The 22,740-nt window shown below is 37.9% G+C and overlaps 2 protein-coding genes across 8 annotated transcripts in view; one reads left to right on the plus strand and one right to left on the minus strand.

Annotated features, from left to right (window-relative positions):
* Positions 1-5,610: 5,610 nt before the first annotated feature.
* THAP2 (THAP domain containing 2) lies at positions 5,611-19,185 on the minus strand. Its single transcript, XM_036251830.1, has 3 exons — positions 18,753-19,185; positions 9,734-9,929; positions 5,611-7,444 (listed from the first exon to the last, which is right to left on the minus strand). Exons 1-3 carry the CDS (start codon positions 18,821-18,823, stop codon positions 7,130-7,132), a joined length of 582 nt encoding a protein of 193 aa, XP_036107723.1. The 5' UTR covers positions 18,824-19,185; the 3' UTR covers positions 5,611-7,129.
* Positions 19,186-19,460: 275 nt separating this feature from the next.
* ZFC3H1 (zinc finger C3H1-type containing) overlaps positions 19,461-22,740 on the plus strand; it is a 61,788-nt gene continuing 58,508 nt past the window's right edge. For 2 of the 7 annotated variants that reach the window (XR_004958262.1, XR_004958263.1), the window contains exon 1: positions 19,461-20,326. Coding sequence is in view for 5 of the 7 variants with exons in the window: in XM_036250732.1 (XP_036106625.1) it covers positions 19,729-20,326 (598 nt within the window). In the remaining 2 variants the exon portion in view is untranslated. Of the gene's footprint in view, positions 20,327-21,339; positions 21,470-22,063; positions 22,200-22,327; positions 22,391-22,740 lie in introns of those variants that run through there. The other 5 variants (XM_036250732.1, XM_036250733.1, XM_036250734.1 and 2 more) reach the window with 4 other exon arrangements.

Raw genomic sequence — 22,740 nt, forward strand, 5'->3', positions numbered from 1 at the left:
AAATACTGTTTTCATCTATGAGTTGATGAAATATGGATTTTTGGTGGGGGGAGCATATATTGTGTTGTAAACACGGAATTTTATGACGGAGAAAATAATTTAAAACAAGTGTCCAATTATTGCTGCTGTTTTCCATGGACAAGTGATTTTAGCTTAAGGCTGAAACAATTTGGGCAAGTTAATGTAGGTAAGATATACTATTCTTTAAAAAAAAAAGTTTTGTGGTGATGGCCAGAGGGAGGGGCACGGGGCTGGGTGGAGGGGAGTAAGGGCGGGGGCATCGGGGACACCTGTAATAGTGTCAAAAATACATTAAAAAAAAATTTTTTTTTATACACTTTAACAATCTTAAAAATTTTTAACAAAACCTTTTTCAATTTACTTTAAAGGCCATTTTCTATTCCTGGCCGGTTTGGCTCAGCGGTTTGAGCATTGCCCACGGACCAATGAGTCCCCCCTTGGGTTCTGTCAAGGGCGGTACCTGGGCTGCCGTTCCTCCGCCCTGGCTGGGTCCTGCCAGAGGACGCACTCCGTGTGTCCCTTTCACATCATGTTTCTCTCTCTGTCTCTTCCTGTCTCTCCCTCCCACTCTAACTGAACAAAAATGGGGAAAAAATGTCCTTGGGTGAGGATAAAAAATATAAATAAATAAATAAAGGCATTTTCTAGCAACAGAGAATTTCTGGTTAAGCATTTCTTAAACTATATATTCCTCAATAGTATGCCACCCTCGACCCCTATTCCCCACCCATCTGATAAAATTTAAAAATTTTGTATACTCACAGAACTGTGAGAATGTGTTGTTAAAGGCTCTGAGAAGAATCTGAACATCTTTGTTTAAATCTTCCCGACAGTTAATTATTTTACCAGATTCATTCCTTTCCCTCAGAAAACATGAGTTTGAGAACTTCTATAGTAATCAGAGGGAAAGTTCATTGTTGCATTAATAACCTTTACATGTCACAATATAAATACCTATTTGTTTATTCTTTGACATAAACAAGTTTGTGTTTTTCTGGGATAGACATTTGGTACTTAACACCAAGGATAAAAATCAGCCCAATGGCAAAAAAGCACCATTGCCAGGAATTGTCAGTGGATTCTGTGTACAATCCCTTTGAATCTAAGCCAAAGGAGTGGTTTAGATTTTCTGAAATTTAATATTTGAATGCCTAATATATACATATCAGAACCAAAAAGAAAAACAAAACAAAACACCTATATACATTGATTGAAGAAACATAGAAGATGAAAATTATAGTAATAGGACTTTATCCAAGTTATGTATAAAACAGAACTCAAGGAGGAAAGCACTTATGTCACTTTGGTATGGTAAGGCACCAATTTTCAACCCATGCACTGCAAGAATTATTTAAAACACGCAGTAGCTGACTGTTTATTTAGGGGCACTAACCTTTTTTACCTCAAATTGTAAAAAACATGACAACAGCTGACACAACAGCTTTCTGGGTGTGAATTAATCAAAATTATACCTATTTTTTTGTCAGATCAGCAAAAAAATATACTTTTTGATGTGCTGCAGAACTTTAGTAATTAATGTGTGCCATGAGATGAAAAGGTTAAAAATCGCTGTTTTGAAGGTATCAGAGAGGGAGTGTCAGAGCTAAGACTTGAAGTATGATAAGGAGTTTGTTGTTACTAAGATAAGTGAAAGGCAATCTGTAAAGATTTGGTGGTTAAGAAGAGCATGAAAATAGGAAGTTCACAAGAATAGAAATGAGTTAAATTTTGAAATCTAAATAATTAAACTGAAAATTAATTTGATAGGCTCATATCTGCTTTCTTGACATGAAATACAAGTTTTTTAAAAAGTCTGTGAGCACAAATTTTAAAAGCCTAGGCATAATATTGAGGACCTATGTTGAATTAGAGTCAACTCATTCTAAAAGGGCATTAGGAAGAGGGTATGGAACAGTGAGGGTAGGAATAAACAAATGGAGTATTTTTTCCCCAGTAGCCTTGAGGACAGTGACCATGTCTGTCTAGCTCATTCTAGTTTGTTCAGTGTCTCTTCAAAAAAAAATTTTTTTTAGCCTCACCCGAGGACATTTTTTTGTTCAGACAGAGTGGGAGGGAGAGAGAGGAAGAGAGAGAGAGAAACATCGACATGAAAGGGACACATTGAGTGGCTGCCACCCGCACGACCAACCAGGGGCAGGGATGAACTGCAACGGAGGTATGCACCTTAGTGGGAACTGAACCTGGGTCTCTCTGGACCGCAGGCCGATGCTCTAACCGCTGAGCCAAACTGGCCAGGGCCTCAGTGTCTCTTAATGAGTGTTAAGATAGAATGTTTTTTTTTGTTGTTTGTTTTTTTTATCCTCACCCGAGGACATTTTTCCATTTTTTGTTCAGGTAGAGTGGGAGGGAGAGAGAGGAACAGAGAGAGAGAGAGAGAAACATCGACGTGAAAGGGACACATCGAGTGGCTGCCACCCGCACGACCAACCAGGGCCGGGGACAAACTGCAACCGAGGTACATGCCCTTAGCGGGAACCGAACCCGGGTCTCTCAGGACCGCAGGCCGACGCTCTAACCGCTGAGCCAAACCGGCCAGGGCAAGATAGAATGTTTTGAATTAAAGTATTATTGTAATCAGACAAAAATTAAGAAAAATCACTCTTATATTTTTTTTTATTAAAATAATGCTTTGAGCCCGGCCATTATGGCTCAGTGGTTGAGCATCGACCCATGCACCAAAAGGTCACCAGTTCGATTTCCGGTCAGGGCACATGCCCAGGTTGTGGGCCCGATCCCCAGTGGGGGGCATGCAGGAGGCGGCCAATCGATGTTCTCACTCATTGATGTTTCTATCTCTCTCTCCCTCTTCCTTCTTCCTCTCGCTCTAAAATCAATAAAGAAAAAAAATTATTTTAAAAAAATAATGCTTTGATAATAATATCTACAAATAAACCTTTTTGTTAGCCTCAAATTGTTGTCAGGATAGACAGAATTTTTAGTGCTTGGTATATCTGCACAACTGGTTAGATTGCATAACCAGTATTTAAAAGTGCAAATAAACTATAATGGATGGTTAGGTATAAATTGAGCAACGAAAATGATAATGTTAATTCCTCTTCCAGGCTTTACATATCTTTATTTTATTTACAGATTGCTTCAATATAGGGAGAAGAACTTCTACAGAAGTATCTCAGAGGGTCAATTTAAGGGAAGGACTTCCACAGAAATGTTCATGTACGTTTTGGAAAATAATAGGCATGATAGTAATGTCCTTGGAAAAACATTTTTAATATCAACATACTCAGAATACAATTTTTGTGAATACAATATGCAATTGTTCAATATACATTATAAAATCATTAATTTTAGAAAGTTTCCAACTGTCTAAATACCAAAGGAATCCCATATTCTGGCATAAAGTTGAACCATTTTCTATATATTATACCAAAATTAAAATTTACCCGTATTCTAACATCGATAAATGAGATAAAATACCAACATTATAAAGTCTACCTAGAAAAGATCAATAATGACTTCATAGACTATTTTTAAGTTTTTTGGGACACATGACTTAGCCTATTTTAATGATTTACATACTTAACAGAGGGTTATAATGTGGTGGGCAGAATAGAAGATTTGGAGGCTGGAGATCAATGTTCAATTTGAGACTTTCTAGATTACTAGTATTCTATCCCTTGTGCCAGTGGCACACAGTAAATGTCTGAATGAATAAATAAATTACATCATCACAGATTTCTTTAGCTGTAAATTGGAGATATCACCGACCACACAGATATGTAAAAAACAGGAGAACAAATGGGTGCCATAGTGCTTTGTTAACGTTAAGACTGATTTAGTAGGGTTTGTTATTTCGTAAAAATATAAAATGTCAAATAAACTTCAGTACTTGGCTTTGATATAGTGTTTTTAGTTATATTTTCCTGTTAATAAAGATACCATTAGTGAAAAATTTGTTTAGTGTTCGTTTTAAAGGGAGAACTGTCTTACAACTCATTAACAAAACACCATGTAATTCAGGTCAACATCAGTGTCCTTTTACTTCCCTTAGTTGTCATGAAAAATCTATTTCAAAAGAAAAGTATTTCATTATAAGAAGGTCTAAAGTTTATGTTCTCACTAAATTCCAATTAAACACCATTTACCAAAGCACTTCACACATATGTATTTTATAGTTCTTATCACATTGTATGATAAATATTTTTTTCCTCTCAGGAGACTTTGAGCAACTTAAGGGTAGAAAATCGAGTTAGATTCATCTTTATGTCAAGTTACTAGCCTTTGGCTGATTCTCTGTAGAGGTTAGTGCCGAAGTAGGCATTGAATGAATGACCAGAGGATTTGTGTTACAACCTGCAGAGGACAAAGAGTTACTATAATTTTAATTAGTTTTATAGTATAGGGTCAAAGTGACGAGAAGTTTATCAACAAACTAAAACCAGGATTTTAAGATTCTTTTTAGTTTTTTTTTTTCTATGAATGAAACTAATTTTAAGGTAGATAGAAGTATGTTAATGAAAAGATTTGATGCAGTGATTTTGGAATATGTTATCAGGACAGTAACATGAAAATGACATAGGGAAAATACCAAAAATTTTTTACTTTAAAATTACTGAGTGGTAGGGTAGTTTATTCAGTGGTCTCAAATAATAATGAAGATTAAGTAACTGCCAAAAGCTTGTTGTAGTTCATAATGTTCTATTTTTGTGATTTTTAAAATGTTATATTAAGATATCAACATATTATTGTAGATGGGAATCAGACTACATTAATTAGTGTTTTGCTTTGTATCGAGGAGGAGTGGTGAACCACATGAGAGTCTATTTGGAAAACACTGTTTATGTTTATTTATTTTTTTGTTTAAATGATTATTTGCCTAACTTGAGGTATAAAGTAGATATGGTCAGTAAGTGTTTGCTGATGATTATGACTAGGTATTGGTAAAAAGATAATTTGAAACCATATTAGAAAACAAAAACAAAAACCACCATGTAATGACAATTCCAAGGAGCTAAATTTAACATTTAAGATAAAAAGACTAACAAGGTTTACAATACAGGGTGGGGCAAAAGGTTTACAGTTGTTCATATGGGAAATAATACAATAATTAATAAATAATAGAAGGATAAACTCTGTTTCTCATACTCACAACTGTAAACCTACATTTGCCCACCCTGTATACACAAAAGGATTTTCATAAATATTTGTTGTAAGTGCCTTATAATTAAAACAGACTTTTCCAACCTTTGCCTTTGTGAAATCTAGTTGCTTGGGAGGCATTCCTTATTAAAAGAGGGTGCACATAATGTAAAAAGACTGTTGCTAGAATCCAAGCAAAACAACTATCTAAGCCCTGGCTGGGTAGGTCAGCTGGTTGAGTGTCGTTCTGTTATGCCAAGGTTTCAGGTTTGATCCCCAGTCAGGCACATAGAAGAATCAATAAATGAATGCATAAATAAGTGGAATAACATATCAATCTCACTCTCTCAAATCAATAAATTAAAAGAAAAACCAGCGATCTAAAGTTGGCAAAGTTTTTTTTTTTTTTTAAATCAAATAGCATTTACCTTAGAGGAAAGATTTACAGCAATTTATGATTAGGTGTATATTAATTTCATATGGTGGTATCAGAAAGCTTGAATCAGGATTGAATAACTTCATTATACATCAATAAATTTTTGAATGATTTGATCAAAAATATGTGAAGGAAAAGTGTTCTTATTAAACATTTATCTGGTGAAGTAAGGCAAACTCTTTACTTGTTCAAGTGGCAACGTTAAGAATAGTTCCGATACCCTTATTTTGTAAAGTAATTAGCAGTTGGAGAGCAGAACTTTACTCACGGACACACGTATTTTTGTAGAGAACTACATTTTATTTCCCATGTGGAGTACAGTTGTTCTATTCTACTCTCACTAAGAAAGGAGATAAAAAGCCATCTGATATGTAAGATAAATTGATTCCATTTTAAGTTATAAATTTTAAAGCTATAATATGGTAGGTACAGTTTTATGATTAAATTCTGTAGGTTTGTAGGGGAAAAAAGCTTAAAAGTTTTGTTATCAACACACATGCAGGCAGAGGGAGTTTCCTAACATGGATGGAACCAGGTATATGCCCTTGACCCTTCAGTCCACCAGCTGACACTCTTAACTGCTGAGCCAAACTCACCAGGGTGAATATTTGTTTATTAATGCATCAATTTTGAAATAAAAAATGTATTGTTTTTATTTTGAGTAAAACAGTAGTACAGTATATAGTTATCTTTTTGTTTAATAAGGTAAAAGCTAGATTCCGATCTTTGCATTATTTCACAACATATTTTCTTAGGAGGTTAATATAATCAGCTAACAGATTTTACTTGTCTGAGGTACTTGAGGCCTTACTAACTTGGATGACTCAAGGTTACTTTACATTCAAAAATATTTTCAATATATTTTACAGTCCATTTTGAAAGATAATATTCTTATGAAGGTCATGATGAGCTCATTTTTACTGTAAAAAAGATACAGAAAGTTTAAATAAAAGAACTTGCCCTGTACCTCAGGCTTCTTTCTGTAAAGGTTCCAAGTCACAGTGTCAATAATAATTTAATTAATACAAAAGAACCCAGCAGTTTTAAAGTCATATTTAACGTTGGTTAACTCCTACTTAATGTCTTACTTAGAATATAAGGTCTCAACTTTGGTACATAAAAACATTTTTTTCTAAAATAAATGAAATACATTACTTATCATACACTGTTCTTTAAAAGTTGTTTAAAAAGGCAAAAACACAACACATCTTGCAAAATTTCCTAGCAAAATGTTTAGGTATGTAATTCTCATGTAAGGCACTTCCATGCTTTTCCAAACAAGTTTCATAAAGTTTTCCATTTTTTTTGTAATCAAGTCTTCATAAGTTATACAGTAATAATGTTACTTCAAGTAAAACTTTATTAAATACACAATTTTGGCATTATTTCTTTAAATATCGTTACCTTTGAATAGAATAAGGGATGGGTATCAAGATCTATGCAGGCTAATCTTGAATGAAAGTACTCTTGATATGTTTTAGATTTAGAGAATTGGTAACGTTTTATCTTGTTGGTCTTGTTCAAGAATCTTGAAATCCTCCAAAGGAAGACTGCTTAAGGCGGTAAAATGTGTTCGGATGTGCCCTTAGGTAATATGTTATTTGCTTCTAGATTCTTCACCAAGCAAGTGGCTTTAATCCATCTTCGAGTTGCTCTGCGTTCTTTTTGTAGGCAAGTTTTCATTTTCCTTCTTAAACTTGCTATTTCTTTTTCCAGTTTAATTATCCTCTTTTTTGCCTCCATAGGATTCCTAAAGGCATAACTGTGTTCAAGTAGTACTTGCTGACTACTAATGTTTGATTTTAAGTTAGATGGTCCAGTTGGAGTACAACTGTTGTTTTTCTTCAAAAGATTCCGCGACTTGAGTTTCTGGGCCAAATAAAATTAGAGGGTTGTACATAAGTTATGCAATATCATAAATAAATGTTGTCCAGGTTTATAAAACAGCATTTAAATTGCTCTTTTAAAAACTGATTTGAAAAGATAGAAACATCAGTACTCCATCTCATGTAATCATTGATTCAAGTTTCTCAACTGGCTGAATTAATTCCAGCCAACTATATCTTTTTGTTTTCCCCCTACGAAGAGACACAAACATTGGTTTGGAAACAGACAATGGACTTCCAAGGTCTCTTCTAAATTATGATTTTATGGAGATTTTAAATATCCTTTGCAATTTTCTCACTAAGGCCAATATAATGTATTTAGACATTTGGTTTATGTGATACTGATTTGATCTTTTTTAGGTAAACACTAATTTCTCAATTGGTTAAAATTGCAGACCTCAGGTCCTACTTAATAAGAATATATTCCCAAGTATTAAGCTCCTGAATAGATTTACTTATTAATTGTTCAGTTACAGCTTCCATTCGAGGATTTCAAATGTGGGCAGAAAATGTCCAAATCAGAAACCTGAGGACCCTTTTTTCCTTTATTGCTTTCATTTAATTAGCCATCAAATCCTATTAATCCTACATCCTAAATATCTCTATTATGAATCATCTCTTCTCTAGCATTCTTAATGCTACTGCCCACATCAGGCCTATATCATATCTAGCTTGAATATGCTAAAAATTTGTTTATTGATTCCCACCTCATTTTGATCCTCACTGATCCATAGTCTGCCACCAGAAAAATTTTTCTACCAGATTTGATGTTTCTAGACTGGCTGAATTCCTCTTTGCCTCCCCATTATCTAAAGAAAAAGAAATCTTTACATGGCATTCTATACCATTTAGGATTTCACCCCATTCTGTCACTCATGATCTAGATTTAGACTCTAGCAATACTAAACCACTTGTAGTTCCCAGATTTCATCATAACCTCATAACTTTGTGTATTTCATTCATTCAACAGTTATTGCAACACATAGGAATTTATTCATGAATTCTTGGAGGCACAATAGTGAACAAATTAGACAAATATGGTTCTTGTCCTCACAAAACCTACAACTAGCATTCCCTCTGCCTAGGGGAGTTGGCAGGGACTCTTTTTTTATCTTTATATCCTCAGCATCTGACTTAGATTCTCACATAATGTAAAGTTTAGTCAATACTTGTTGAATGAATGATCAAAATGTCAAAAGTAAGGTATACTTCAAATTCAATAAATATTTGAGTGTATACTACGTACCAGGTACTATGAGTTGCTGAGGATTCAGAACTGAAAAAGACAAAAGTTCTTGCCCTGCTGGAGCTTTTCTAGTATCTGTGATAGCTAGTTTACCACAATCTCCTCTCCCATTCAGATATGGGAGTCATGTACATTTGCAAATTTATTGGTCACAAATAAGAAGCGGTTTTTCCTTTGAGAAAAGATGCCTATCCTCCTTTTCAAAGTTAAACTCTCTATTTTTGTTCATTCTACCCTTTTTTGGTGACCCGGTCTTTCTCAGTTAGCTTTTTCCTCTCTGATCTGATCTTCCCTAGCTACAGAAATACTGTTTTTAATACATTCATCCTGTACCTTAATTCTTTTCTTCCTTTTAAATAGCACTTGGTGAGCCCTGGCCGTTTTGGCTCTGCAGTTAGAGTGTAAACCCGCGGACCAAAAAAAAAAAAAAAATGCATTTCATAACATTTGCTTATTTTGCGTTCACCCCTCAACCCATTAGCTTTTGTTCTCATCATGCTATTGCAATTGTTCTATGCTGCGTCAAGAACCCTCTCCTAAATTCCAAACTCCAAACTCCAACCCCGCCTAAATGCCTGAGCTCTGTGAAGTTTCCTGTTATACTTTTCTCTGAACTTATATTCTTTGATATAAGCTCTGGTATTCTTTGGGTGTAGTGCTCTTAAAGAACTTAGCACACACATTTTGTATATCTTAAAATCAGAGCAGAGTGATGCTAGATGTTTCATTACTCATGATTTATCAGTTTTACTAATGGTTCAGTTATTATCAATTATTATTAATAATTATTGGTAGTAAAGTAAAATTCCAGTGTAAGAAAACAATTTGGATCAGGGAACGAATACTGAAGTCAGGAGACCTGAGCTCTAATTCTAGCCTGCACCTTTACTGCACAAGAGGAAATTCTGCAATTTTCTTGAGGCATATAATCGTATATGAATTTCAATATAATCTAAATTGTTCCATTTTATAAACAAAAAGGAACAAGTTCTAAAAATAGGGTTAAAAAAAAGCAACATTACCTACCATAGATTTTATATGGGTACAAAAATCAAAAATGGTTGGAACAGCATCCATTTTAAGTCGTCGAGTTTGTCCTGTTAAGTCAAAACAGGAGGCTTCAAAGTGCTTTGAACAAAGAAAAGTGTGTTTTCCTGGCACAAAATTTTTGCGCCTAACCAGGCGAACCCATTCTTTTCTTCTTTTAGGATCCAAAGGAAACCTTAAAAAAAAAAAAAAAGGCAACTCAAATCCCAACTCTCATATTGCTGGTTATACCTAAATGATTAAATTTTAAGTGGTGATGATTTAAAGTGTCTTCAATTTACATAAAAAAATTTAAATTTCCAATATCCAGACACTGGAATAGAAACCAATTAATGCTAATTTTTATATGTTGTAAAAAATTAATAAAAACCGGACTTGAGTGGTTCTATTTTTCAGGGCTTTACAAAGAGATCTTTCTTTCTACTCTAGTCCTTAAATATGGGTGGTAAAAAGTAAACCAGACTAAACTTATCTTGGCCCTGGCAGGGTAGTTCAGTTGGTTAGAGTGTGTCATCCCGATATGCCGAGGTTGCAGGTTCATTCCCCAGTCAGGGCACAAGAATCAACCAATGAATGCATAAATAAGTGGAACAACACATTGATGTTTCTCTCTCTCTCCCTCTCTCTTTCTTAAAAAAAAAAAAAAGACTGAACTGATCTAGATCAAGCTTACATAGAATCTTATAAGCAGGAGTAACTTCACATTGCATACATCTGCTGCTGATATACATGGTCAAGACAAATCAAATTATCTACAGATTAAATTTTATCAAGGAAAGCTTAAATAGATTCTGGTATTCCTTCCTCTGTGTTCTTTCATTATGACACCTACCAGTTTTCTAATTTTTCCATTTTAATAATTTTTCACTGAAACAAAAGTAGATTATGTTCCTGAGGACAGGAACCATTGTATATTTTTATCTCTTTATCTTTAACACTTAGTACAGTGCCTTGAAAACAGAAAGGACTCAACAAAAATTTGCTTAACAAAAATGAGACAGAATATGTAAATTAATAACTCCTTGTATTACTTCTAATTAAACAGCATATATATTAATTTATTTATTGTTAATCCTCATACGAGGTTATTTTTCCATTGATCTTCTAGATAGGACAGAAGGGAAGGAGAGGGAGGGGGAGGGAGAAAGGGAGAGGGGAGAGAGAGAGAGAGAGAGAGAGAGAGAGAGAGAGAGAGAGAAACAGAAACATCCATGTAAGAGAGACACATCAATTGGTTGTCTTCCTGACAGCCCTGACTGGGGCCAGGGATCGAACCTGCAACTGAGGTACATGCCCTTGACCAAGAGTTGAATCCAAGACACTTATGCTCCAACCACGGAGCCAAATTGGCCAGGGCAACAGCATATTTTATTTTTTATTATTTTTTTCTTTATTGATTTTAGAGAGAGAAGAAGGGAGAGGGAGAGAGAGGTAGAAACATCGATCAACGAGAACATTGATTAGCGGCCTCCTGCATGCCCCTCACTGGGGATTGGGCCCACAACCTGGGCATCCCTGACTGGGAATCAAACTGGCGACCTCTTGGTGCATGGGTCGACACTCAATCACTGAGCCATGCCGGCCGGGCAACAGCATATGTTTTTAAAAAATGCTGCTGCTGCTGCTGCTGCTTTTTTTTTTTGTACGTGCCCCTAGCGGGAACCAAACCCGTGACTCTGGTCCACAGGCCAACGCTCCAACTGCTGAGCCACACTGGCTGGGCAACAGCATATATTTTTAAAAAATGAACTCTTAAGCTATGCAAAATTATTACAAAAAGTAAAATGCTGCTGACAAGCCCAGCAGCAGTTTTTCCTCTCATATTTATTTCAAATATAAAATATACTAATATGTACCCAATTAAGGAAGAGAAAAATATAAGGGGTTGTCTAAAAATTTTAGTGGTAACTGTTGACTGACTTGGAAACATAAGAATCAACACTCAGATGTAACAACTTTGAGTTCAACTCTTCTTTAGTTTGATTACCTTATCCTTTAAGTATTAATTATGAACTGAGTAGTGTTGTTTTTTTTTTTGATCCTCACTCGAAGACATTTTTCTGTTTTTTGTTCAGATAGAGTGGGAGAAAGAGAGAGAAACATCGATGTGAAAGGGACACATCGAGTGGCTGCCTCCCGCACGACCCAGCCAGGGCCGGGGACAAACTGCAACCGAGGTACGTGCCCTTAGCAGGAACCGAACCCGGGTCTCTCTGGACCGCAGGCCGATGCTCTAACCTCTGAGCCAAACCGGCCAGGGCTGAACTGAGTAGTATTTAAAAAGAACGATTCAGCCCTGGCCGGTTTGGCTCAGCGGTTGGAGCGTCGGCCTGCGGTCCAGAGAGACCCGGGTTCGGTTCCCGCTAAGGGCACGTACCTCGGTTGCAGTTTCTCCCTGGCCCTGGTTGGGTCGTGTGGGTGGCAACCACTCGATGTGTCGCTTTCACGTCGATGTTTCTCTCTCTCTCTCTCCCTCTCACTCTATCTGAACAAAATATCGAAAAATGTCCTCGGGTGAGGATAAAAACAAAAAATTTTTTTTTTTTTAAAAAGAACGATTCATGCCCTGGCCAGTTTGGCTCAGAGGTTGGAGCACTAGCCTCTGGACCAAAGGGTCTCAGGTTTGATTCTGTTAAGGGCTCGTACTTGGGTTGCAGGTTTACTGATCAGTGTGTCTATCTCACATCCATGTTTCTCTCTCCCTCCCTCCCTCCCTTCCATTCTATCTGAAAATTAATGGAAAGATATCCTCAGGTGAGGATTAACAATAACAAAAAGAACAATTTATGTTAGATCATGTGGCTCATTTTCCCTAAATGAAGCTTCACTAGGTAACAACTTCAGCTATGTCAGACATCAGAGGGTTGATCAAATTACCAGCAATGAGGGGCACAAAGAAATGAAAGCCCAGATTTATTGGTAAATACCCTTCAGCCTCCTGTCCCTATCCCCTCAACCCCAAATATATCCTGATCTGAAAATTAGCATTTGTATGTCACTCTACAGTTCATGTTTTAATATACATGTTTTTTTTTTTTTCTATTTTATTAGACACTTCTGATGAAGAATGTATTTACTCTGCTTACCCCCTGCCTTTTAATAAAATGTATTTCAAAGATCTCGCTACCTATATTTAATAGTTTGGAAATATTGCATGTGCCTTAAGCTAAAAAAAAAAAAAAATCAAGCTTTTGTTTATAAACACTAAATGTATGAATTTATTCTTGTTGAGGCCTCAGAACTTATAAGAGAAAAACTATCATTGGATTATCATTTGTATAAGACTCTTCAGAAATATGAAGGCTGTCTTTTCAGATATTTAACCTTTTTTTCTTGGCCTTTTAAAATATTTTTAAAATTGATTTTTAGAGAGAGATTGATGAGAAAGAGAAACATTTGTGGGCTGCCTCCTGCACACACCCTACTGGGGATTGAGGAGGCAAACCTGGGCATGTGCCCTGACTGGGAATCAAACTGGCAACTTCCTGGAGCATGGGATAATGTCCAACTAACTTGGCTAGGGCTTTTTTTTTTTAGTTTTTTACAACTAGTTCCCTAATTATGAAATCAGTGCCTTGGATTGAACCTTAACTTGACCAAATTTTATTTCCTTCAAGACTCAATTTAGGAATCCCATCTTCCTAAAAAAATTTTTCATGATCAGAAATTTAGGTTAGATGTTCCTATATGTTACAGAACTAACATCACTGTATTCTAATTGCTTGCTTTTCCTAGGGGGTGGGGGGTGGAGAGAGCAAGAAAGAAATATGGATCAGTTGCCTCCTGTGCACACCCCAATTGGGCACTGAACCCATCACCTTTCAGGGTATGGGATGACTCTCCAACGAACTGAGCCACACCGGCCAGGGCTAATTGCTTGCTTTTCTATCTCCACCACTAGATCATAAGTTTCTCCAGGCTATGAACTGTTTTTCCACTACTTTATCCTATTAAGCACTCAATGAACTTTCCTGAGTGAATCAATAAATAAATGAATCAATGGGGTTAGTTTAGCATTACTAAATAATCTTCAGTTATCTGTGTTTATTTTTTATTTTCTCTCTTTTTTTGTACGTGCGCCTGGCGGGAACCAAACCCAGGACTCTCTGGTCCGCAGGCCAAGCTCCAACCGCTGAGCCAAACTGGCCATGGCTAATTATCTGTGTTTAAATAGAAGAATAAAAATAATCAACTATTTTATATTTGATTTTGGATAATGGTTTTATACAGCATCAACCATAATCATGCTTTGCATGTGTTATTGGTTTTTCTTAGTATATTCAAAAGGTGTATTAGCCCATAGTTGAATTTAAATAATAATATATCATCCTGTAAGTATTTAAAAAATAACATAGTGGTAACAGATGGATATGTTTGTCTACACCATAATATGGCTTCTTTTTTTTTTTTTTTCCCAAATATTTTTTTTTATATTGACTTTTTAGGGGGAGAGAGAGAAAGAGAGAGAGAGAGAAACATGCTCCCTACTGGGTATTGAGCCAGCAACCTGGGCATGTGCCCTGACCGGGAATCGAACTGGGACCTCTCAGTCCATCGGACGATGCTCAACCTACTGAGCCACACCGGACTGGGCTGTCTACACCATAATAGAACAAGGCTTTCAGAAACATCAGATGTTCTGGAAAAATCACTCGCTTTTTTATCTTTTCTTTATTCCTTACCCAAGGACAGAGTTCTACTTATATTATCAGATAGAGTAGGAAGGAGGGAGACAGAGAGAAACATTGACATGATAGAGTCACATGGACTGGCTGCCTCCTGCATGACCTGACCAGGGCCGGGAACGATCACAACTGAGGTATGTGCCCTTGACCAGAATCGAACCTGCAACTCATTGATCTATGAGCCGAAGCTCTAACCGCTGAACCAAACTGACCAGGACAATCATTCAGTATTTTAGACAATGCTATTTTGTTTGGGTCTTTAATAAATGGCTGAATGCCTCTTATATTCCAAGCACTGTCCTAGGGACTGTCCCAAGCACTGAACACATGGTGGTAAACAAAACCAACCTACTTTTATGGTATTTATCTTCTATTGAGGATATACTGTAATGGGGAAGATAGAGAATTGAATAGCTTAATGCAGTAGAAAAGAATGGCTGAGAACACTGTCTCTTAAGTCACATCAGGGTGTCAAACTTGCTTCCTTTACATGATAGTTAACTTTAGGCAAGTTATGCAACCTTTCTAGGCCTTAGTTTTATTATTTATGATGGCACCATTGTGATGCTATCTAGTGTGGTTCTAGGGATTAAATAAGACAATGTGAATAAATGCTTAGTCCAGTGCACAGTTTATGGTAAATACTAAATAAATGCTATTCGTTATTATAAAAGTAATTCAAGTGTCATGAGTGTTATAAAGGGTAAGTGCAACGTCAAGTGGAACCATAAAACAGGAAGAGCCAATCTAGTCAGGTTGTTCTAGGACAGTAGGAATTAGCTAGGGGAATTAGCATGGGAATAGTGAAGTGTTATGACATGAAATGATGCCAGAGAGCTTTCTAAGTCAAAGAGTAATTTTGAACTTTATCCAAAATTACATTAATAAGCCATTATAAGTCCTAATTTAGAGAGCTGATTGTTTACAGAAAATGTTTTAACTGGCTATTAAATACAGCCATTATTAAAATTAAATTATGTGCCCTGGCCAGTTTGGCTCAGCGGTTGAGCGTCGGCCTACGGACGAGAGAGTCCTGGGTTTGGTTCCTGCTAGGGGCACGTACCACAAAAACAAAACAAAAAAACAAAAATTAAATTATGTAAATTTGCAACAAATTTAAAAACAAAGGTAATAAATACTAAAAACCCATTGCTTCCTAATTATTTTAGTATTATCTATATTCTTAAAACTATTTATGTCTGTTGTATCTGTATGGTATAAATGCTATATACTACACATTTCTTCCCAACTTTATAATCAGTGATGTCATGTTGGTAGTTTGAAACCAGCCAGGGTAGGAGTATTTATATTATAGAATTAGGGCAAATGCTATGAATCAGGGCTTCCCCCCTTTCTTGGAGATTCTGTTGTTAAACATTTAGCAACACATCATTGATTACAGAAGGGACTACATGAATGGAAGCAGTAAACCAGTTAAGAGATCCTTGTCATAATTGAGTCAAAAGTGAGAAGTTTCTGGGTAGATGATGTTTTCATTTACTGAGAAAGGGCATATGGGAAATGGAGTAGGTTTGAAGGAAGGGCAAATTCATTAGTACAGTTTTAATATAAATCTGAAGAACTGGAGAGACCAGGGAAATACTGAGATATTGGGCCTATAGGTCTGGAACTCATTAGAGATTTGGATTGGAGCAAATTGATTTGGGAAGCCTCAACAAGTATATGTTAACTGAGACCACAGGAAGAATTGAAATCTTTTTAATAAGAGAAGGGCTGGGAGAGGAGACAGGCCACAGAAGTAAGAGAAAATGACAAAATTAGTGTCAAATAATTCAAAAGTAGAGAGCATTTCAAGGAGGAAATGAGCATAAGCCATGAAAAAGGAATGTAGGAGTGACAACTCATGTTAGTAAAAGCAGTTTCAGAAAATTATTGGTGAGACCTAATTTGGAGTGGTCTAAGAGAAGAAAAATGAAGACAGTGAAGTTGAAACAACATATGTTATACATGGGAATAAAGAAGTCTACTAATGTCTTAGAAGGGGAGTTAGTTAATCCCGTATTTATAAAATAGAAATGTATTTTTATTATGTTATTTTATGACCTAAAATTTTGTGTTACACATGAAAATGTTAACTTCATAAGTGGCAAACAGTCAAATATGGAAAGGAAGTATGCATGCTACTGCATCACTGTGCATCTCTTAAACATTCATTATTGGTGCCTTGACTCTTCCCTTTCTCTCATCTTCCAAATCAAATTATCAAATTCAGTAATTTCTCCTCAAGTATTTCTCAAATCTGTTCACTTCTTTCCATCCTTATTGTCAGTACTACTCTAGTCTAGGCCACTGGGTGGACTCTTCCTTATTTTACTATAGGCTCCTGGTTTTTTTTCTATTAACTCTCACCTCTTCTACTCTAGTGCTGGTTGTGCCAGTAAAGAAGTAAATTGTGTAGCTCAGTTGACAACGTAGCAGCGGTATTTCGCTGTGAAAGAAACAGTAGGCAAATGAACATTCTTTTTTTTTTTTTTTAATCCTCACCCGAGGATATTTTTCCATTTTTTGTACAGATAGAGTGGGAGAGAGAGAGAGGAAGGGAGAGAGAGAGAGAAACATCGACGTGAAGGGACACATCGAGTGGCTGCCACTCGCACGACCAACCAGGGCCGGGGACAAACTGCAACCGAGGCACGTGCCCTTAGCGGGAACCGAACCTGGGTCTCTCCGGACCGCAGGCTGACGCTCTAACCGCTGAGCCAAACTGGCCAGGGCCAAATGAACATTCTTTAATGAGCTTCTTTCTCATTAAATTCACCTCTTGATGATGCTTAACCAGCACTTTCAGTAACACTATTCTACACACTTCAGCCAGAGGACTTTTCAATATGCACATTTAATTATGCCACTCTTTAAAAACCCTCCCTGGCTTCTCAAGTACTAATGGATAAAATAGAAAGTCCTTAAAGGAACACAGAGGACCAAATCTATCTCACCATTTGGTCTCATGTCTTTCCCATGGCACTTAACTGTAATTTTGTCTGTCTTTCTTTCTCACTACTCCAGGAATATAAGAATTTTCTGGATCCCTAGCATGATGGCAGGCAAATAAGAACTCGGGACAAATTTGATGCATGAATGAATAAAACACTACATTTGCAAGAAGTAGCTGAAAACAGAAACATCACAAAGATTTTTTTTTTAAGTGGCAACTTTTAATAAGGAGTTACATTTAGTCATCATGAGGTAGAGAAAAGGTCAAGGATATTTTCTATATTCTAAGATTGTATTAAGTTGTGAGGTATATAAAATCAGAACCATTTGCACTTAACTTAAAAAACTTTTTTTAACCCTTACCCGAGGATATTTTTTCCACTGATTAAAAAATTTTTTTTTAGATAGAGGAGGAGGGTGGTAGGGAGAGAGAGAAACAAGCATATAAGAGACACATCCATTGGTTGCCTCCTGCACCACCCTGAGCAGCAGTACCAAACCCGCAACCAAAGTACTGCCCTTGACCAGGAATCAAACCTGAAACTCTTTGGTCCTTGGACCCACGCTCTAACCACTGCGCAAACCAGCCAGGGCTGCAAGTAATTTTTTAATGCTTCTTTTCTTCAGTCACAGGGCAGCCACTTGCAGAGAGGGTAAACATTTACTTACTGTATTTCATGTAGTGTTCAAGGTGCTTTGAAGATTTCTGGTTTGAGAGAACTAAAGAATTTTGATTGTTCTTCCAGCAAAGCAAGGAAGAAAAGAAACTAGGTTCTTTTATTACTCTGTTCTGGTAAGAACAGAAAGCTTCTCTTTTGTACTTTATTAACATTGCTTAATTCCACGATTATCATTAATGATGACTGAATTCCTCCGCAGAGTTATTGTACGTGACTATTAGAAATCTAAATGCTTCCCATGTCAATTCAGTAAGAATTTCCTGATTTTAAAAAAAATGTCCTGAATTTAACGGGAATTTAACAGGAACACAGTAGGCCTTAAGGTGATTGCCTACTTGAACAGGAAGAGCTCTCTCTTACGGCGTCATTAATGTCAAGACCGGTCTAATCTGTAAAAGTAAGAGTCGAAAATTAAGGCGTCCTCCTGTCACTTTTTCAAGGCGTGATCACCAAACAGAACCTGGATTTCGTATAGAAACGTGGGTAAATCTTCCCCGACGGGAAAGAAATATGGGACAGATTTGAGAAACACACAAAGGGAAACTAGAATGCTTCCTTGCTACCACCTCGGTAGTGAAGTTACTAGAATTCGCCGAATTCTCGTGTTCCTGCCGCACCAGCAGTACTCCAGCTGGCAGCTCGCGCCGCCGTCTCACCCCCACGCCCTGCCCAGGTTACCTGTGGAAGCTGATGTTAATGTGCTTGTTGTAGGTAGCAGCACAGCCCGCCGCGGCGCAATTGGTCGGCATTTCCCTTTCCCCCTCATCCGGCGCTGTCGTCAGCCTGCTCTGGGGCGGTGTCTGCTACGCTTCCTTCAGGCAGGCTGGACAAGTGAGGCAGGGGAAAGGCCCACCGAGCTGGGTCGTGGGAGCGGGGTGGGAAGAAGAGGTATGTCTGTGTGTGTGTCGGGGGCCAGGGGTCAAAGCTTCCCTTTCTCTTTATTAATATGGCGGATTTGAGCCAGCAGAGCCGTCCGTCCCGCAGCTCCGGTCGCCTTCCTTTGCCTTCACCAACATGGCGGACACAGCCCGACTCCTCCTTGGCCCCAAAGGGGTGTGGGGCTACTGCGTCTCTTTAGCAGCCGTCCTCAGAGCAATTAAACAACAAGACGTTTTACCCCCCCTTTCCGCTCCCCCTCCCCCATTTCTACGATACTCCTTCAAGGCCGAGATTAAGAACAGGCCCGCCCATCCCATCACACTCCCCTATATCCCCAATACTCCCAATCCAGAGTCTGGGGTGGGTGTGCGTGATAGATTGGAAGGACCGGCCCGAAGACAGGAAGAAACTACAAGTCCCACTGAGATCGCGTGGTTTCAATAATTATCGCGGGAACTGAGAGCCCTGTTTCCTGTGAGCCGCAGGAAGTGACGTTGCGGGCAGGGCCACTTTCGGAGCCCCTTTCTCGCGAGGCGGAAGAGTCCCGCTCGCGAAGGAGCAAGGGGGCGCTAGGGTAGGGAACTGGGTTGCGACGATCCGGCGAGACGGAGCTGGGGTGCTGGGAAGTTGGAGAGCACAGCCCGCTAGGTGTCTGAGTAGGGTAAGGCCCTGCCGACCGGGTCCACTAGAAGAGAAGGGAACCGAGGAGGAAGGTAATTGTCGGGCGGTTCCCCGGACGGAGGGCTGAGGTTGTGTGGAAGGCTCTGCTCCCGGGATGGCGACCGCTGATACTCCAGCCCCAGCCTCCAGTGGCCTCTCGCCCAAAGAAGAAGGGGAGCTAGAAGATGGGGAGATCAGCGATGACGATAATAACAGCCAGATACGGAGCCGGAGCAGCAGCAGCAGCAGCGGCTGCGAGCTGTTAATGTATCCGCGGCGAAGGCCTCCTCACCCGGCCCGGGGCGGTGGATTCGGCGGAGGCGGTGGCTCCTCGTCGTCGTCGTCCTCTTCTCAGCAGCAGCTGAGGAATTTCTCACGCTCGCGGCACGCGTCGGAGCGGGGCCACCTCAGGGGACACAGCAGCTACCGACCCAAAGAGTCATTCCGGTCTCACCAGCCCTCCGTGCGGATGCCTTCGAGCTCACTGTCCGAAAGCAACCCCCGGCCGTCCTTCTGGGAACGGAGCCACATCGCCTTGGACCGTTTCCGCTTTCGAGGCAGGCCTTACCGGGGTGGGAGTCGCTGGAGTCGGGGTCGTGGAGGGGGTGACCGAGGAGGCAAGCCGGGGGGCAGAGCACCTCTGGGAGGAGGAGCGGGATCCGGATTCAACGGCAGTCAGAGCTGGCGTGAGCCCTCTCCACCTCGAAAGAGTTGTATCCTTAACGTGGCGGTCGGCTCTGGGTGTGTCACTCAAGTTCCCTTTAGCGTCATTACTAGGTCTGTGGGATGAGTAACTTTTCCGTACCATCAGAATCGCTTATTTGTTTCTGTCACCATAAAGTAAATTGTTCTTTGGGAATCCCCATGTGTCACTCTATAGTGTTTTTAAAGATTGCTTTATTGGGTGTATTGCTTTGTAACCTCAACCTTGTCATGGTTTGGGGCCAAGCTAGTGGAATCCAAGACAGTCTAAAATCAGATTTGTAATAAATAATACATCAGAAGCCCAAGTTCCATTAGCATTTGTTTTTGCTGGTACAGGAACTTTGTATGTGAGGTTAAACTTGGATTGTTGTAGAGAGAAATCTAGCCATAAACAATTTGGGGAATACTGTTCTTTTATCATATTACACTTTGATATTGTCAATTACGGTTCATTCTGCATAATCCTGCCGTTTTTATTATTTTGTTTTTACCTTTTAAAAAATTTATTCTTAACATATTAGTGTCTTTTAAAGTGGAAAAAAAAAAGGACCATGTAGTATCTTCACCAACTGTTAATTCAGAGGTTTTAAATTCATATATCTTCTTGAAAAACTTGACCTCCTTAACTTCTCTACTTCTTATGTTTACTTTATGGACATTTTATAATTCTTAGTGCTGACATATGTAGGTCAGAATGAGACGGATAAACTTAACAGCATTTTAATGTTAACATATTGGAAGCCATGGGGATGTTTGGAAGGGTGGAAATTGTGGAGAGGTTGAAAAGGAAAATAGCAAACAGATTTTTGTTCCCTCCAACCTTATTCTTAGTTATCTTTAACATTCCTGAGTTTACTCAGGATTTATACTGAGGAATCAGTCATCTGAAGTATTGCTATTTTGTGATGGGTTGTTAGAACTATGTCTTGACTTACTCTGTGTTAACTGCATAAAAGTAGTTTACTAAGCATTTTTATTATTGGTTGTAATTTCCATGGTATAATGATTTTTTAATATAGTCATTACATATGGAACTTACATATAATGTCATCTGTTTGGAAAGCACTCAACATTATTTTTATAGAATACTTAGAACCATATGGTCTTTTTCAGATGTCAGGATATAGAGGGAGCAAGAAAGGTAGGTTTAGGTTAAGTAGCAGCAGCTTCTGGTGCTAGTGCCTTGTAATAACTTATTTCTGCAACCAAAAGTTGGGTTAGGAGTATTCCAGAGTTTTTCAGAGAAAATCATGTAGGTCTGTAACTTTTAAAGAGACAGAGGATGTTTTGAATTAAGTTAGAAAATCTCTGACCAAGATATTTATCAACCAAGGATTTGCTTATTGTCATTTCTGAATCTAAAAACAGAAAAGTATTTAAGTACATATATGTATATATTTTAAAAATAGAAAAGATGAAACTTTTAATTTGTGTTGCAGAGAGAGACTGAAATAATTAGTTTAATGTAAACGGTTCAAATTGAGGTACATAAGAAGTATTATGGGAACTCAAAGTTTATTAAATTCTGTTAGAGAAGAGGGTGATGAGTGGGTTTGCCTTCCTCCTTCCTTTGCCTTCCTTCTGTCCATTCATTTGCCATATGCCTTTATTAATTATTAAGTTCATACATTTTTATTAATAAACAGGCATATGAAGTTGTGAAAATAAAATACAGGAAGATAACTAGTCTTATTTCTGTAGTAAATTATTGGAAATGAGCTGTCTTGGTGTTTTTCTTTTCACAGATGCTGCGTTTAAGAAAAGGATGCTTGTTTTGATCCTCATTGCTTTTCTCGAGAAGTATCATTAATCCATCCTAGAGGTGGTATTCTTTTAAGAATTTGTGAAGGAAAACATAGTTCCCAGCCACTTTTGTATAATGTGAGCAAACAAAATTTGTAATAAGAAATTTTATTCAAATTTCTTTAAGACCAAGTTTGTACTGAGTTTAATCTTTATTTCCACTGTTGATTATAATAATGGTTTTATTTTACAAATGTTGCATTAAGAAAGAATAACGACTTTTCTGTGGCTCATTTCCATAATCCAGAAGTGAGGCAGCATGAGTACAGGTGATTGGTGTTTGTTATTTTTTTAACCTTTTTCTTTGTAATAATTAAGGTATGCTAGTTGTAGCTTAAAAGAAATAGAATAAACCAAATTTTATTGCAGTACTTATTTTATTTCTTTAAAAAATATATATTTTTTATTCCAGCCAGTGTGGCTCAGTGGATTGAGCGTCATCCCATGGACTGAAAGGTCCCGGTTCAATTCCCCGTCAGGGTACATGCCAACGTTGCAGGCTCGATCCCCAGTAGTGGGTGTGCAGGAGGCAGCTGATCAATGTTGCTCTTTCACATCGATATTTCTATCTCTCCCTTTCTCTCTATAAAAATTAATAAAAACATAAATATTTTTTTTG

This window comes from Molossus molossus, unplaced genomic scaffold (genome assembly GCF_014108415.1).
Source record: "Molossus molossus isolate mMolMol1 unplaced genomic scaffold, mMolMol1.p scaffold_m16_p_10, whole genome shotgun sequence".
Classification (NCBI taxonomy): Eukaryota; Metazoa; Chordata; class Mammalia; order Chiroptera; family Molossidae; genus Molossus; species Molossus molossus.

Coding starts and splice junctions, on each gene's coding strand:
- THAP2 (XM_036251830.1), bottom strand. CDS start 18,823: ATGCCGACCAATTGCGCCGCGGCGGGCTGTGCTGCTACCTACAACAAG. Junction 9,930..18,752: donor ATTAACATCAGCTTCCACAG/GTAACCTGGGCA, acceptor TTTTTTTTTAAG/GTTTCCTTTGGATCCTAAAA. Junction 7,445..9,733: donor GTACCCATATAAAATCTATG/GTAGGTAATGTT, acceptor TATTTGGCCCAG/AAACTCAAGTCGCGGAATCT.